Genomic DNA, 17,733 nt, shown 5'->3' with positions numbered 1-17,733 from the left:
ATGAAAGCTTGTTGTGCTTCCTGCTCCTCAGAGTTATGCTTTATTAAAAGGGGGTTATACACTGTCCAGGTCCTGGCACTTTAGGAAGTGTTTCTGGTGTATGCTGTGTGTACTCTGCTGTTACGTTTCAGCTATTCTTTCCCACAGGTCAGTCATCTGCTGAGTTCCTCCTTGCAGTGGGGATGTTTGGGCCTTTAACTAGGTGTGCGTTGATTTGTTTGTTATGATAAACCTGATTTTGAAAACAAACAAACAAACAAAAAAAAGTGCCTGTGCCTGGGTCGCACCGTTGGTTTAACAACTTGATTTCACCTCAGGTCATGATCTCAGGATTGTGAGATTGAGCCCCATGAATGGTTCCACACTGCACATGGAGCCTACTAGAGATTCTCTCTCACCTTTTCCTTCTGCTGTTCCTCTACCCCTCTTAAAAAAAAAGGGAAGAAAGAAAAAAAAAAAAATCCTGGTCCTCCAAAAAGAGAAAAAGGAACAAAGAAAATAAACCGACAAAGAATTTTAAGTCTGCTTCCAAAGAAAAAGCAAAAAGTAAAAAGATAAAAGTGTAAGCTTGAGTCCAAAGAAAAAAGAAGGGGGGAAAAGAAGAAAAGAAAAAAGGAAAAAAGGAAAGCCTGGTCTTATTTTCACTAGAACTGAAGCTTATGCTTTGGCACACTCTGATTAGTATACTTGGTACATGCAGGAGGCTTGTGTTGGTCCTCTGGGGGAGAGGCCTACTTTGCTGGCTCACAGTTAGACCTGCTCTATAAAAATGCCCCTGCAGAGCTCAGGGGGGCAGAGTTTGGTGTAAGTGGCTCCACCCTCCACTGGGGGTGCCATGTTGCTCACTGAAGTTGGACTTTGCTTGTGGGTGAGGGGTGAGGAGGGGGTGGAAGATGGCATAACCCTGCTTTTAGTCCTGGGGACGGGAACTCACAGCCCCTGCTGCTCAGGAAGCCCTCACAGAAAAGCAAACAATCTCCCCTCCTGTTCCCCAGGCCTCCTTCAGATGCCTACCTTCAACCTATCCATGCCTGGGCCTTCAGCATGCCCCACACCACAGTTCTCCTGTGTTTTATCTGTGGTGCACAGCTGGGATTCAAAACTCCAAATCTTAAAGAACCCAGCAAGGTGTGGACCTGCTCCCCTCCCCTAAGAGAAGAACCTCGCAGTGCTGTGCCTGGAGCCACTGTCATAGAAAAGCAGTCCCATGGGCATCCAGGTGCCTGGAGTCTATGGTGAAGTCCTGGAGAAAGCTGCAACCAGGTTATCGGCTCTCTGTATTCTCTTCTTGTCCTCTCCTGAAGAATGGCCAGTCAGTGGTGCCCACTGGGTCCCTTGTCCTTAGACAATATACCCTCTTCCAGATGTACCCTAGGAGATGGGATGTTCTCTCCCAGTGCCACCAGGGCATCCCCATACTGCACTCCCAAGCCACTCCTCCCTCTCCCCAGAGTGCTACTGTCTGCCTGGCTTGACTCTGGCAAATGGCATAGACTTCTAAAACCTCAGAATTTGAGCTCCAATGTTAGCAAAAAAACTTGCCATAATCAGTTCCTCCTTATTACCCAGTCAGGGGTCCTGGGGGAGTTTTTCTTGTACAAACCTGTTGTACTGTTGTCTCTCCCCATCTTTCCCTGTCCTCTTTCCACAAAAAGGGCTCCCAGCCCCTACCTGGCAATGTGGCTTTTCTCTCTCCCAATTCATACCTCTGAACCTTGCAGCCTCCACATTCTCTCCTAATTGTGCAGACTGTTCTATTAATCCTCAAATTTATTTCCTAGTTGCTCAAAATGTTTTGATGCCAATCTAGCTGTGTTTGAAGGACAAGGCAAGATCAGGGTCCCCCTGCCAAACTACTCCACCATCTGAATTCCTCCTTAAAATTTAGTTTCTAAGTACTGCTTTCATTCATTAAATTATTCATCAAATATTTAATGAATGCTTACTAGACCCTATTTGAGGTGCTTGGGACATATCTAAACTAAAACAAATCTTTGTGCAGTTTTCGTGATCAGAGAAAAACAACTAATAAATATGTAACTATATGCTAAATAGTTTCAATATGATATTTTTAGTATTTAGTCCTATGTATTTTCTAAATTCCTTTGTGATTTCTTCTTTGGCCTAGGGTCTAGGCAATTATGGTCACAGAATGTAGCTTAATAATCCTTATTCTTTGATAACTTGAGGATGCCTGCTTTCTGACTAAAATTATGGGCAGTTAAAAAATTGTTTTATGCATAAAACAATTGAAAAGAATGCATATTCTTTAATTGTTATTTTATGTGGCCTTTAGATAAAAACTGTTAATCATATTATTTTAAGTTATTGTTGTCTGCTTGACTATACATTATGGATTTGTTTTAAAATATTCCATGATTTTTGTGCTTTTTCATTTTTCCCCTCTACTTGTAGTGGCTTTTCATGTCTATATTATGAAGGTACATTATCAGATCCTTTCAAGTTCATAAATTTAGTTTTTCTATTGAATCTTTTTTCCATTGAATTATTTTTTTTAATGATTAGGTTGGACTGCCTTTATATCTAGTAATTCTTCTTTGCTGAGATTTCTATAGTTTTGTGACAATAAATATTCTAGTCTTTTTTTCCACCTGTTTTGACTAGTTTACCTTTTTATTTTCTCTGCATCACTAGGTTTTGTGTATCATAAATAGTATACATTTATTTCTTTTTCTCATAATCTTATCGTTTCTCATCTGGTGAATTTAGTGTACTCGGATTATTGCTTTTTCACACCTAAGGTGTCCATGATTTTAAGATACATCATTATTTTATGCACATATGTTGAGTCTCCATTAGATGCTTAAAATTTGATAATTTTCTTCCTCTTGAATCATTCTTTTTGTGTTTATGTAAGATCTGCTTTATATCTAATACCCATTAGTGCCCCTTAAACTATGACACATACTTTTAAAATAGCCTTACATATGCAACTCATAGAGCACTCAGTGTTGCAGTCCTATCTTAAAGAACATTTTTTTTTTCACTACTATCAAGTTTATGTCCCATTTTTCTAATTTGGGGTGGTTAACTAACTACTTTTTCTTCATGCACAAATCGCTATAAATGACCATTAAATGTAACATTAATACTACCCGCAATGTACACGACAATTGAAATAAAGACCAATAGACATCTGGGACTAGATGTGTGACTTGTGTGGTCAGTGAAACTGCTATGTGGTCAGCAGCAATCATATGATGTCCTCAGTTCGTAGGTGCATTCAAATGTCAGAGGTAATGAAATATGAAAAACTGGTGTAAAATTGTTATAAAATTGATAATTTATTTCATTTATATTTTATATTTATCTTTTTTTTTTTTAAAGAACCTGTTCTTTCCTGATCTTCTATTAGATTTTTAGGTTTTCTTTATTCTTTTTTCTTTACTGATTTTGAAGTACTGAATTTTATGTCTATTATTTTAATGGTTACCTGTAAACTCAATACACTCTCTTGATTTAATAAACTGAGAAGCTAAACAGTGTCTTCACTTTTCTCCTGGATAAGTACATGGCATTACAACACTATGCCTTTAGTCACCATTTTCCTATTGTGTACATTATTTTTGTCCATTGTTTTTAGTGTACCTTATTCTAGGTTGATGGTTATTTTCTCTCAACATATGAATATGATGTTATTCAATGTCTTCTTTACTGCCTTGTTGCTATTGAGAAGTCTGTGTCACTTCATCTGTCTTTTGTATGTAAACCAGTATCTTCTACTGAGTTGTTTGTTAGAACTTTGTCTTTAATGTTCTGCAGTTTGACTCTGGTGGGCTGGAATACAGATTTATTATTTATCTTGCTGGGGACTTACAATTCTTAAATCAGAGGATTCATGACTTTTATCAGTGTTTGGCAGTTACTAGATAATATTTATTCAAAAGTGCCTGTCCTCTCTTCCCTCTGTCCTCTAGTTCTGGAGGTTTTTTTTTTTTTTTTTTTTAGAAAATTGTGTTTCTGGGGCGCCTGGGTGGCTCAGTGGGTTAAGCCGCTGCCTTCGGCTCAGGTCATGATCTCAGGGTCCTGGGATCGAGTCCCACATTGGGCTCTCTGCTCGGCGGAGAGCCTGCTTCCCTTCCTCTCTCTCTGCCTGCCTCTCTTGTGATTTCTCTCTGTCAAATAAATAAATAAAATCTTTAAAAAAAAAAAAAAAGAAAATTGTGTTTCTGTCACTTATTGCATTGATGTTTCATAATCTCTTCTTCATATTTTATGTCTCTATATTTCTGTGTGGTGAATTCAAGATTATTTCCTCAGATCTAATCTGTTTCATTGTTCTCTTAGGTTTTAAATATTAACTATTATATATGTATTGCATGTATTAATATTTAGAAAAGTGCATACAACATACACATATAGTTTATTAAGAAAATACATCTAATAGCAAGATATATTTTCCCATCTGGGTCAAACATATATCAACATATATCATATATATCAACATATATCAACAACAGCACTCTAGAAGCTTTGACATCTCTTTTCTACCTAAAGGTAGGAATACTGTCTAGACTCTATATGATTTCTGTTTTACCGTTTTTCATTATAGTTGTGTGTGTGTGTGTGTGTGTGTGTGTATTCATAAGCAAATATAATTTGTTCGTCGTTTTTAATTTATATAAATAGAATCTAAATATACGTTCTGTTTTGTGTTTTTTCACTCAACATTGTATCTAAGAAATATCTATATTACTACTGCATCTGTATTTCATTCATTTTTTCCTACAACGTATTTCTTTTTTTTTTTTTTTAAAGATTTTGTTTTATTTTTATTTGACAGAGAGAGATCACAAGTAGACAGAGAGGCAGGCAGAGAGAGAGAGAGGGAAGCAGGCTCGCCGCCGAGCAGAGAGCCCGACGCGGGACTCGATCCCAGGACCCCGAGATCATGACCCGAGCCGAAGGCAGCGGCTTAAACCACTGAGCCACCCAGGCGCCCCCTACAACGTATTTCATACTATGCCTGTCATACAGTTTGTTACATATTCTACTGAAGATAAATGTGCATGTAAATTCCAGCATTGGACTATTCCAAATTCATACTTATTTCCATATTTCTTCTTGGAGTTTTTTTTTCTTTTTTAAATATTATATTTATTTATTTGTCAGAGAGAGAGAGAGAGCACAGGCGAGGGAACAGTAGGCAGAGAGAGAAGCAGGTTTCCCATTGAGCAACGAGCCTGATGTGGGACTCAATCCCAGGACCCTGGGATCATTACCTTAGCCGAAAACAGACACTTAACCAGCTAAGCCACCTAGGTGTCCCTCCTCTTGTCTTGTTTTTGGTCATTGCCTCTTAGATCTCAGATGTTTTCCGAATTACAACCAGTTCATTTTTTCATGGAATGTTTTGCATTGTTTCTTATGCTGTTGCTACTTTGTGTCTGTTATCATTTCAAGCAGATATTTGAGCCATATGGGAGGTCTGAATTTCTTGGGATTTATGCCTTTTGTTTGCTTTCTTTCCTGTTTTGTGGTGTTGGACCATTGACTCATCTTTAGCCGTGCTGTATCTATGGTAATCATGTGGGTCCAGTGTGTCTCTTGAAGATTTGTGTCTTTTGCTTCTGCAAGGCTTCTGGGTTATCATTTGGTTTCAAATCCTTGTACCATACTGTTTTGTAAATTTGAGCCTCAAATTCCTGAAGGCAGCTTTGGAGTAACAGATTATCAGGAAAGACTCTACTTTTCCTCATACTCAGGGTCTAAGCTACAGAAGGTAGGTTTTTTTTTTTTTTTTTAAGATTTTATTTATTTATTTGACAGAGATCACAAGTAGATAGAGAGGCAGGCAGAGAGAGAGAGAGGGAAGCAGGCTCCCTGCCGAGCAGAGAGCCCGATGCGGGACTCGATCCCAAGACCCCGAGATCATGACCTGAGCCGAAGGCAGCGGCTTAACCCACTGAGCCACCCAGGTGCCCCAGAAGGTAGGGTTTTTCATTTTTGTTTTTCTTTCTGTGTTTGACAGTGGTGAAGTCTTGTCTGTCTTTCTTTCCTTATCCTTTCCCTCCTTCCTTCCCCCTTTTCCTTTTCTCCTCCTCCCCCCATCTCCCCATTTCTTTCTTTCTCTTCTTTAAATGTTTCATCCTACTGAAGATGTAGGACTTGGAAAATCTGACTTTATGTGACCAATTTAACTTCAAATCTCTGCCTTTTGAAGCCCCAAGGACTTGCCTTTTTCCCAAGAGGGCTTTAACACTAATATCCTTGGATACCCTGAGTGGGCAGCCTCTTTGGGGCCTGCAGCATGGCCTAGAACATTAGTGCTCATGTACATTTATTTCCCTCTGGTTTTAATTTTTTTAATTTATTTTATTTTTTAAAGATTTTTTTAATTATTTATTTATGCGAGAGAGTGAGCACAAGCGGCGGGGAAGTGGGAGAGGGAGAAGCAGGCTCTCTGCTGAGCAGAGAACTGATGTGGAACTCAATCCCAGGATTCTTTAAGATCATGACTCAAGCCGATGGCAGACGCTTAACCAACTGAGCCACACAGGCGACCCTCCCTCTGGTTTTTCGATTTCTCTTTGTTTTGGACTTCCTATTTATTTATTTATTTAACTAGATCAACTCTTCATTTATAAGAAAGTTTGATTTATTATTTTTGACATCTTCTTTATTTTATAGAAGAAGGTTTTTCATTTATCTAGCGTGCTACTTTATAACATTCTTTATCAGATGCCATCATATTTTAGTTTTTCCAGTTGCCGTCTGTGTTGTCTTTGGTTGCCAGTGTCAGAAACTCAAATGAATTTAAGCAAACGAGGGATTTATTAACTCTTAGAAAAGAATTATAGGGCTTTTTTGGCTTCAGGTATGGATAGTCTAGAGCTTAAGCACGGTCAACAGGGCCCTTTCTTTCTTCCTGCCTTAACCTTACATTTTTCAGTGTCGGATTTGATTCTCAGACTTCATTTTCCATTTAGCTGAGGAAAGTGATTTCTAGGATTTGGTATCCTTACAGCTTATGCCCTCCTTGTGTTACATATGTAGGAAATATATAGGAAATAACTTTTTGCCTAGTTGGGGCACGTTGCTCTTTCTGAACTGGTTACTGTGGCCAGTGGGCTTGTATATTCCAATTAGCTAGGTTTGTCATCTACCCAACTCTGAGATGTAAGGGCAGATATACTGTGTTAAGCAGCCCTACAAGGTTCACATGGGTAGAGGGTGGTTTGATTCCTCAAAGGAAAAACCAGACAGAGTTCCCAATGAATAGAAAAAAGTGCTAGGAGGGCGGATATCTTATATGTGCAGTATGCGTTTTTTAGCAGCTAATCAGACCTCAGGTTAGAAATTTAAATGAAGGGGCGCCTGGGTGGCTCAGTGGTTTAAGCCGCTGCCTTCGGCTCAGGTCATGATCTCAGGGTCCTGGGATCGAGTCCCACGTCGGGCTCTCTGCACTGAAGGGAGCCTGCTTCCCTCTCACTCTCTCTGCCTGCCTCTCTGCCTACTTGTGATCTCTCTCTGTCAAAATTAATAAATAAAATCTAAAAAAAAAAAAGAAATTTAAATGAAGATGTGAGACTGCTATAATTTCAAGACTATCACTATCTGTGATTGATCATTCTTTTCAACCCTGAAGAGATTAATCAGCACCTACCAAACAAGATCCCTTTCCCTCCTTTATCAAGTCCTAACAATTTCACTTTCTGAAATCTCTGGATCTCTGGAATCTGCTTATTTTTTATCTACCATTGATAGTGTAGTCCAAGCTATAATCCTCTTTCTTCTGATCTATCGAAATTAAATCCTTACTGATAGGTCAGTATCTACTCCGGTCCCTTCAGTCTGTTCTCCACACTGTGGTAATGAGATCTGTTTAGAATGCAAATCCAATAATGTGTTTCCTGTCCTCCAACAACACCTCAAGTCTTTAAAACCTTTCATTAGGCAGAAATTATTAACTAGATTTACAAATGGCCCATCATCACTTCTCCAACTATTCTTGCTCAGTAATTCCCTTTTATATAAATTAAATTATATATTCTCTTACTGTCTACCTCTCCCTTTTACATTTATTATAATTACAGTTTTGCACTTGTGTGTGAGTATTTGATGAATGTCCGATTTCTCCATTAGACTATAAAAGCAGATACCATGTCTGTTTTCCATTATCTTTTAATTTCACTAGCTAGAACGTGGCTTGGCTTACAGTAGAAAATAAATATTTATTTCATTAATTAACTGATTGATTACCATAAAGAGACGTCCATGGTAACTAAGACAATTTATTCGTTCAACATCCATCTCCAAGAGCTTTCTAGTCAATTGATTTTGGATTTAGGCCCTCCAATATAGTCTGTCTTAGAAGTTTATGGAGAGTATTATATAGTTATCAGAACAAGTGTGGGATATTTTGAGTATCTGTCAACACATAGTTATGTTCATGTGAAATAATGTGAAAGACTATAAAGTAGTAGGGCTATAAGGATTGAAATCAGCAAGGAGTAGCCCATTGCACTGGTTAGATATCTCTTTTCCCATTTGCACCCAAATAAATTATTTATCTAGTTGAAAACCCCAATTTTTCTTTTGTGCTTTTCTGCTTATATCTGTTGGACTTGATGTCTTTGCTGCTGGGGCCACTTGCCTTTAGGCAAGAAGCCGGAAGTTTCTACCAACTTATACCTCAGGAAGCCAAGACCCTTGCCCAGAGTCAGTACTGCAGTAGGTGGACGGGGCTTAGGGCAGGGTGGTTTCTCCCCAGGCTTGGGTACCACCCTGGTAAAAATAGTCTGCCATAGGTGAGAAGAAAGGCTTTTCTTACCCCTTCTTTAACAGGACTGGACCACTTCTTCTATATACACTCTCTTTAGTGTTTTCTTGCCTTAGATATAGATAATCCATTCCTCCTGCAGTTCCCTTGGGACTACTGCATGGGTGGCAGCGGAATGACTTTACATGCATCAAGGTGAAAAGGTAAAAATTACTTGATATAAATAAGTTTAGTTCCTTCGGAAGGAGCTCTGGGCTCATAGTTTACATCTAATAGTTTACATCTAATACAACTAAGACTTAGGTAATAATTTCTTCAAATGGTTGCTAGCAGGCTGACATAAAAATTTTTGAAGAACAGTTAAAGTTGTGCATGAGTTGGCACAACCGTAAAGTGGAATTGGTATATTTTGGTAAATTTGTGATTTTTTTATATCTATCATGTGAAAAAGAGAAAAGCTGATGGAGTTAGGAGAAGGGGGAAATGTTAGGGATAATCATAAGAGGACAGCGTCTGGTAAGCTTACTGAAAATAAACTTGAAGAATCGATCTTATTCTCCATCTGTTAGGTGCTGATATTTATCATATTGAGGACTAGTCCACATTCCTTTCACTCTCCTTTAAACATCCTACTAACACTTGACACAGTGCCTTGCAAATTCTGGCCTCATGATAAATAACTATTGGTTAGTTGAAGTAATGAATGGAAGGAGAATGAAGGGATGAATGACAAGATTCTCGACTTTCACAGTACAAATAAATATATACATCAACTTACCAAGATTTGAAAACTGCGACTTCTTAATAATTTAGATAATATAGATGAAAGGATTGATTTGATCTGAAAATTTGAACAGTGGAATTATCAGAAGTTTGATTACTATATCTAAAATACAAGGGGCATCTGGCTGGCACAGTTTGGTAAATCATGCGACTCTTGATCCCTGGGTTGTGAGTTCGAGCCCCATGTTAACCGTGAAGCCTATTTAAATAAAAAATAAAGAAGAAATTTTTAGAAATGCAAATAGCAAATAATAAAATGAAGTTAGATAACTTGAAATGGTGCTTTTTAGGAGATAATGTATTCCTTAATGTAGGAATGATTGATTGCCAGGTTCAGAAAATGGTTTTTTAAAGATTTATTCTCATTCTCACTTGATTTTTTTTTTTTTTTTTTTTTACAATTTTGCCACATAGAAATTGTTTTGTACTTTCCGGTTAAGATGAATCAGTTTTCATTTCTGAATTACAGATTTTAGTTTAATAAAATGGAATTTAATAAAAATTGAAATTGAATAATAAAATTTTATTATCTATTATATATGGGGATTAATGCTATGTATCTAGAAAATATTTCTCCCTACATTTGGATTTGTGTGTTTAATATGTGTCGGTTTCCATGTTTAAATATTTGAATATGATGTATTGCAAAGTGTGGGCTATGGATTCAGACTGAGTTTCAGTCCCCAGTCTGCACTTCTTAGTGAACAAATTACTCAATTTCTCGAACCTTAGTAGTATCTTGTGTAACATGAAGATGATACCTACCAGAAGAGGTTCTTGGAAGGATGTAATAAATGAAGATATATAAAGTGCTTAGCACAGTGTCTGGGATATAGTAGATATTCAGTAACTGGGAACAACTACTTCTCTACTCCACCTTGTGTTTTTTTTCTGCAGCTTTCCCCACAAATAAACCAGATAAAGATGCAAGACATGTAATAAAAGTGGTAAGTATTACTCTTAAATTTATATTTCATGTATATTTCACTTTTTTGTTTTCTGCTTTATTCCTGGTATCTTTGTAAAAACAGTTTTTAACTTAGCTTTTATGATCTTATCAACAAATGTAGTGTTATGGTATATTTTCACATTATTAAAATGTAAAGACTGGAGAACTTTTGTTTTTCTGTGTTGGCATTTATCATTTTTATATCCTATCTAGCTATCTCTCCTTTCCTTTCTCCCTTTCTTTCCTCTTTATTCTAAATGGTAAGGTCCTTAAAGGCAAGGATGAGGTTTTACTTTTGTTTGTATCCCCTATGCCTAGTACGATGAATGAAATATAGTAGATGCTTAGTAAAGATGTCTTGTGTGAATGAACCCCAGACTAGTTTGCAGTATAGCTACCTGATGTCTATGTTGGTAAACACTGACTATCTGTGTATATGTGTATATACAATGTTCAGTGCTTTTAGTAAGTTTTTTCCATAAGAAGACTACGATTGGCTAAGATTGTGTAGAAATAGCATTACGGTATATTAAATTTAAACATGAGATTCTCCAAGTTTATTTAGTGCTTTTCTGAGATTTTTTAGTGGAAATTTGATGCCTGTGTTTTTAATAAATAATTCAAGCACTATTTATATACTATAAATGTATACTCATATTTTCATAGTTGAAATACCAAATCTATCCTTAAGATTGGTTTTACCTAATAAAATTAATTATTCTTTTCCTTTATAGGAATATCAAGAAAATGGCCCATTATTTTCAGAACTTAAATTTTACCAAAGAGCTGCAAAAAGAGAGCATAGTAAGTAAATTTAGCAAAGCAAGCTACTTCCATATGCATATATATATGTGCTAAAGTGAATATTAATATTTTTCTTTTTTTCTGGCCTTCTGGAAAATTATTTTCAATTAGAAATTTTATTATAATTTATATAATTAACTATTATATAAAAGTAGGATAGATCCTTTGTAAATGTTGGTATTATATACACAGTGAGTTGTATATTTGAAATCAATATTATTTTCTTTTTTTTTTCAAGATTTTGTTTATTTATTTGACAGACAGACATCACAAGTAGGCAGTGAGGCAGGCAGAGAGAGAGGAGGAAGCAGGCTCCCCACTGAGCAGAGAGCCCCATGCGGGGCTCGATCCCAGGACCCTGGGATCATGACCTGAGCCGAAGGCAGAGGCTTAACCCACTGAGCCACCCAGGTGCCCCAGAAATCACTATTACTTCTACTACTTTATATACAATGTCAAGTTGTTGGTCTAAGCTACCAAGAGTTCTCTAAGTATAAAGCTAGTAGAATGAAATAATTTGTAGGAAACCATTTGGAGTCAAAGATTGTAAGGAAAAGATATTAAAATGGGCGGTAGATATATAAACAAAAGGAATGTCCATAGAATGGATTAGTGTAAGATATATGGAAATGTTTAAACATTAAAATGATTTAGACCATGAGTTAAAAGTGTTAGAAACTTGATTGTTGGGAAAGTAACTGGAGCTGGAAATCACATGTAAAAACCACCAGGTAGAGGAATTGAATGTAAAATGAATGTGAGCAGAGCTGAAGAACAGCAGTAGCATTTTATAAATAGAGCTCTCAGGAAGTTAATATAAATAAAACTGATAATAGTCAAGGTCCTCTGCATTGTTTTAGAAAAAGAATGATAAGACTAGCCTCAGTAATTAACTTTGTTTTTTTTAATAAAAGCTTCTAAATGTTATGACAGTAGTCTTTACTAACTGTTTAAACTATGTCAGGGTGACGAATAGAATCCATTAAACTTGATTGTTTGTTGTAGAGCTGTCATACTCATTAAACATATATGGGAGAAAAATGCGAAAGAAGCTACCTGACGGTGTCAGTGGATTTGATTTTTTTCAAACTAAATTTAATCAAAGCAGTTTCTGTATAACAATTTCATACTGAGATGATTTTTTCTGCCCAATTTCTATTTTTTCAACTACCATGGCTTTAAATTTTTAAGTAATGGAAAAGAAAAAGCCATCTCTCTACTGATTCTTTGGTACTTAACATATGTTCTATTTCATTTTATTTTAATTTTTTGAACATATGTTATATTTTAAAATTTAACATATAAGGGAATGAAATTTTTTCATAAATAGAAACACTTGTGTATATGATGCTAATGCATTTTATGACCATGACTACTTTTGTTTTGGTTATAGTTGCTTAAATTAAAAATTCCTGTATATGTTTTTATGTTAATTATAGTGATAAATAGAATTTGAAGCCACTAGATAGATGTATTTGATTCCTCAAAACATTTAGTAGAAAGGTCTAATTTCTGTTTAGGTTAGCTAAATAAGTTTTAGGATCTATGAAAAAGTAAGAAATAACATTTCTAAAAATATGTATCTTTTTTTCCTATTAAATTTGTCTTTATAGTCGAAAACTGGATAGAACTCAAACAACTTGATTATTTAGGAATTCCTCTGTTTTATGGATCCGGTATTACTGAATTCAAGGGAAGAAGGTAAAATGGAATTATTTTAATTGAGTATCACTCAATGACTATGTCTTATGTGCTCTAATACCTCTGCTACGTAACAGATTACCCAAATTATAGTAGCTTATAACAGACTACTATCCTCTTAGTTTCCATGGGTAGCCAACATGGAAGTTACCCATGGAAATTATGGTTTCCCCAGATGGTTCCAGCTCAGGACTTCTGAGGATGCAGTCAGCTGTCTGTTGGGTTGCAATTATCTCATGACCTGATTGGGGACGGATCTGTTTTCAAGGTCACTCGTGTGGCTGTTGGCAGGTCTAAGGAGATCTGCTTCTGAATACACTCATGTGACTGTTTGAGGGCCTCACGTCCCCAGGCCTCTCAATAGTCTCTCAGGAGGCTGCCTCAGTGTCATAAAGACATGGTAGCTGGCTTCTCCTGGAGCAAATAATTGAAAGAGAGAGGGAGACAAACGAACACACACACACATAGGAGCATGCATCCAAGAATAAAGCCACAGCCTTTTTTAAATTAAATCTTCAGAATTTAAATAAAAAGTTGGAAAAAAAAAAGTTAACATTCAGTGCAATATTGGTTTCAGGAGTAGAGTTCAGTGATTCATGACTTACATAGAACACCCAATGTTCATCAAAAGCGCCCTCCGTAATCCCCATCACCTGTTTAGCCCATCCCCTGCCCACCTCCCTCCATCAATTCTCAGTTTGTCCTTGTCATGAAGAGTCTCTCATGGTTTGCTTCCCTCTCTACCCTCCCCCACCTTCCCCTATGTTCATCTGTTTTGTTTCTTAAACTCCACATGAGTGAAATCAGGTGGTATTTGTCTTTCTCTGACTATTTTGAACCTTGCAGTGATGTCACATATTTCCACTGTAGTCTCTTTGCTAGAGGCAAGTCACTAAGTCTGCTCCCCACACGAGAGGAGATTTAATTAAGCTTTGTCTCTTGAGAAAAGGCACAACAAAGAATTTTTTTTAATTGCCACATATGGCTAGTCCTCATATATAAATAATCGACTAGTGATTTTTAAAAAAGAAAAAAATCAGTGTGTTAGGTACCCCCTTTCAATAGTCTTTTAAGAGAGGTGATGTCTTTTCCCCTAGGTGAGGAGACAGGCTCAATGGTCAGTGCTTTGTTCAAATGGTCTTTAAATGCTGTCAATAGAAACAAAATGAACAATCAATAATCTTGGAACAAAGTAAAGGGCTGTTAATAGAGGACTGAGTGGCTGAGTGGATCAAGGTATGTCCATATCATATAATATTATGCAGCCCATTAAAGAAACCAGTTAGAGCTATACCAGATGATTTGGGAGGATTTCAGTGAAATACTAATGAAAAAAGTATGATGCAGAAAAGTGCATGTAATATCAGATTTTTTTAAAACAAGGACAAAAATTCCTTTATGTCTGTGTTCATGTTTTTCACATAGATAAATGCAGACTGATGTGGGCATGTAAGTGAAGGGAAGAAAAAGGATAGAGGTGCCAAACAGGAAAGAAGTACATTTTTTAAAAAAAAGGTTGATTTATTTATGAGAGAGAGAGTGTGTGTGTGCGAGTGTGGGAAGGAGAGGCAAAGAGAGAGGGAGAGAATCTCAAGCAGACTTCATGCCAAGTGCAGAGCCTCAGTCTCATGACCCTGAGATCACAACCTGAGTCAAACCAAGAGTTAGACATTCAACCAACTGAGCCACCCATGTGCCCTGAAAAGAAGTACACTTTTTAAAGTCATGTTTATAAGTATGTAGAGAAAGTAAAATATGATTTATAAGGTCAAGAAACAAATGTAAATAATATTCTATGCATGGGCAGATAATTTGTTCAAGGTCATAGTGAGAGGGTATATGAAATCAAAATGAATCAAACTGAGGACTCTTTAATTTAGAAAGAACATTCTCTTTTCACGATCTCCGAGTGAGCGTGTTTCAACATAGCGTTCTCTTCTACTAGAAACTAACTGCAGAGTAAATACTGACTTGTATCTTTCTTAAAAGAACAGCAAGATTATTAATGTACATTCGTTCTTTAATGGTTCGGATTGCAGTGTTCTTCATTGTTAGGTTGGGGGTGTTTTTCCTTGTTTCAGATTCATAAATAGGCAGTTTCAAGCACTGCTATCTTAAGATCTCTTTTTGACGTCTCCTTCTTATAGTTACAGATTTATGGTAATGGAAAGACTAGGAATAGATTTACAGAAGATCTCAGACCAGAATGGTACTTTTAAAAAGTCAACTGTCCTGCAGCTAGGTATCCGAATGGTAAGAATGAATGACTTATTTCACATGCCTCCTTTTCAGATTATTTACTTGTTACAATATACAAATCGTTGCCCTTTGTGGAATTATCAGAGAATGAAGGATTATTGCCCTAGAAATGTCAGTTATTTAGAGTAGAGGCTATTTTGGTGAAATTGATAACAGTGGGCTCTGTAAGTGACAGAATGTGCTGTGTTTGGCACTACAAACTCAATTAGGCATTGGTTCTACAGTCTGATTTTTTTTTCCCCCTCACAGCTTTGTTTAACATATCAGAACAAGCTTGCATTGCTATAAGAATAACCTCTCTTTTGTCGGTTATATTTATAACAATGCAAACTATGGCAAAATATATTATTTTCCATACTAAACGTGTGCTGGTATGGGGGTGCTATAAAGTTTTATTATGAGTTTGGGATGGTGGCGGTAATAAGTATGGCAATGAATAATACATACTTTGCCAAATAAGAAGCAATGAAATCTTAATAGCACCCACGCACACATTTTGTTTATACCACATATTTGTCTTATCTTGTTTGTGTTTGGTTTGCCCAAGCTCCATTTTCTTTTTTCCATTTTAAATAGAATGAAACTGCTCGCGCCAGGTCGGGATGTGGCAAATAGAACTCGTTAATTTTCCCGTTCATCCATTCATCCGTTCAGGCAACCAGCACATGTTTATTGAGCACTAGGTGTAGGTAACATGCAAGGCTCCAGGGCTTCAAAGATGAAGCTAAGGTATTTTCTATTACTGTCCAGAGGGAGAATGCCTTTCTTTGTGTTCATGGACATGCTGTTTTGTTCTGGGGTCTCCAAAACTCGATTCATAACCATTGCTTGGGTGAGAAACTGCTGAGGGCACTTCATGGTTATTTTACTTTGCATCTCCGATTTTGCTGTGTTTCTCCTCTTTGCACAGTGTGATTTGGCTACCAGGCTGTCAGGGCGTAGGCATAGGCATTGTTGGATCTTGGTTGCCTTCTCTCAGAAGTTTAATTAAAACACTTGATATTTGCAGATCATGTTATTCAGCTTTTTTCGAGGATAAGTGACCAGTACATGTGATGAGTGGATAAATACCTAATTATAGAATATGTCAGTTTCTTATTGTTAATATGAAAAAATGTTATTCTATATTCAGAATGTTCGAAGTTGATCATGAGTTTGAAATAGTTACCAATATATATGTATTTCTTTTCGTAGTTGGATGTACTGGAATATATACATGAAAATGAATATGTTCATGGTGATATAAAAGCTGCAAATCTACTGTTAGGTTACAGAAATCCAGATCGGGTGAGTACAGTATTAAGCTTCTGTTTCTAGGAGGAATCCTCACGGTATTATACAGAGACATTCAAAAATCAAACTCCTAACCCAGAAGAGTTTACAAATGAGGATTAACATGTTGTGATTTATCTTACCTTGTTCATCTCATTTAATGCACTAAACTAAGAAGTAATTTGGATGGGGAAACTGAGACTCAGAGGGGTTTAAATAATTTGTTAATGGACATATAGTTAAGTAGCTGAAATTTGAACTTCTGAGCGACTGTGAACAAAGAACCATCAAATCCAGTGGGAGATGGGATGGATTTGTGCAGAAAAAACAAATTAAAACTCACAGTAGCTCCTCTTTCACTGTATAAACACATAGCTTTTAAGCAGAGCAGCATTTCCGGTAGAACTTTCTCTGAGGATGGAAGTATTCTGTATGTTACTGTGCAGTATGGTAGCCATCAGCCATGTGTGGCTATCAAGCCACTGAGACGTTGGTTGTGCACCACCAAATGCTGAAAAAGATGTGGAGCAACAGTATCTCTCATTCATTGCTGCTGGAAATGCAAAAGGGTATGGCCACTGTGAAGACAGTTTGGCGGTTTCTTTAAAAACTGAACATATTCATAACATATGATCTGCAATTACACTGCCTGGTATTTACCCAAAGGAGTTGAAAACTTACATCCACACAGAAATCTACACACAGATGTTTATAGCAGCTTTATTCATAAATGCCAAAACTTGAATCAATGAAGATGTCCTTTAATGGGTGAATGGAGAAAAAAACTATGGTACATCCAAACAATGCAATATTACTCAATGTTAAAAAGAAATGAGCAGTCAGGACATGAAAAGACATGGAGGAAACTTAAATGCATATTACTAAGTGGAAATCTGTATAATTCCAACTCTACAACATTTTGGAAAAGGCAAAACTATGGAGACACAAAGAAGATCAGTCAGTGATTGCCACTGGTTAGAGGGGAGGGAGAGATGAATAGGCAGAGCACAGAGGATTTTTAGGGAAGTAAAAGTGTTCTGTGTCATACTGCCCTGGTAGGTACAGGTTGTTTTACATTTGCCAAAGTCCATAGAATGTTCAACACCAAAAGCGAACTGTAATGTAAACCAAATAGAGTTTTGGTTATAATGATGTGTTGCTGTGTAATGAATGTAGGTCCATCCATTGCAACAGGCGTAATACGCTGATGTGGGATGTCGAT

At 36.8% G+C, this 17,733-nt stretch overlaps 1 protein-coding gene across 6 annotated transcripts in view; it reads left to right on the top strand.

Moving 5' to 3' along the window:
* The window catches only part of VRK2 (VRK serine/threonine kinase 2), a 119,033-nt gene that overhangs the window by 35,679 nt on the left and 65,621 nt on the right, over window positions 1-17,733 (top strand). For 4 of the 6 annotated variants that reach the window (XM_045979378.1, XM_045979377.1, XM_045979380.1 and 1 more), the window contains exons 3-7: window positions 10,424-10,473; window positions 11,210-11,279; window positions 12,893-12,980; window positions 15,128-15,233; window positions 16,434-16,526. In XM_045979378.1, the coding sequence (XP_045835334.1) occupies window positions 10,424-10,473; window positions 11,210-11,279; window positions 12,893-12,980; window positions 15,128-15,233; window positions 16,434-16,526 (407 nt within the window). Of the gene's footprint in view, window positions 1-5,931; window positions 5,952-10,423; window positions 10,474-11,209; window positions 11,280-12,892; window positions 12,981-15,127; window positions 15,234-16,433; window positions 16,527-17,733 lie in introns of those variants that run through there. The other 2 variants (XM_045979382.1, XM_045979381.1) reach the window with 2 other exon arrangements.

Source organism: Meles meles, chromosome 15 (genome assembly GCF_922984935.1).
Source record: "Meles meles chromosome 15, mMelMel3.1 paternal haplotype, whole genome shotgun sequence".
NCBI lineage: Eukaryota > Metazoa > Chordata > Mammalia > Carnivora > Mustelidae > Meles > Meles meles.
The sequence above is the reverse complement of the archived record's forward strand: the minus strand, read 5'-3'. Positions and strand labels throughout refer to the sequence as shown.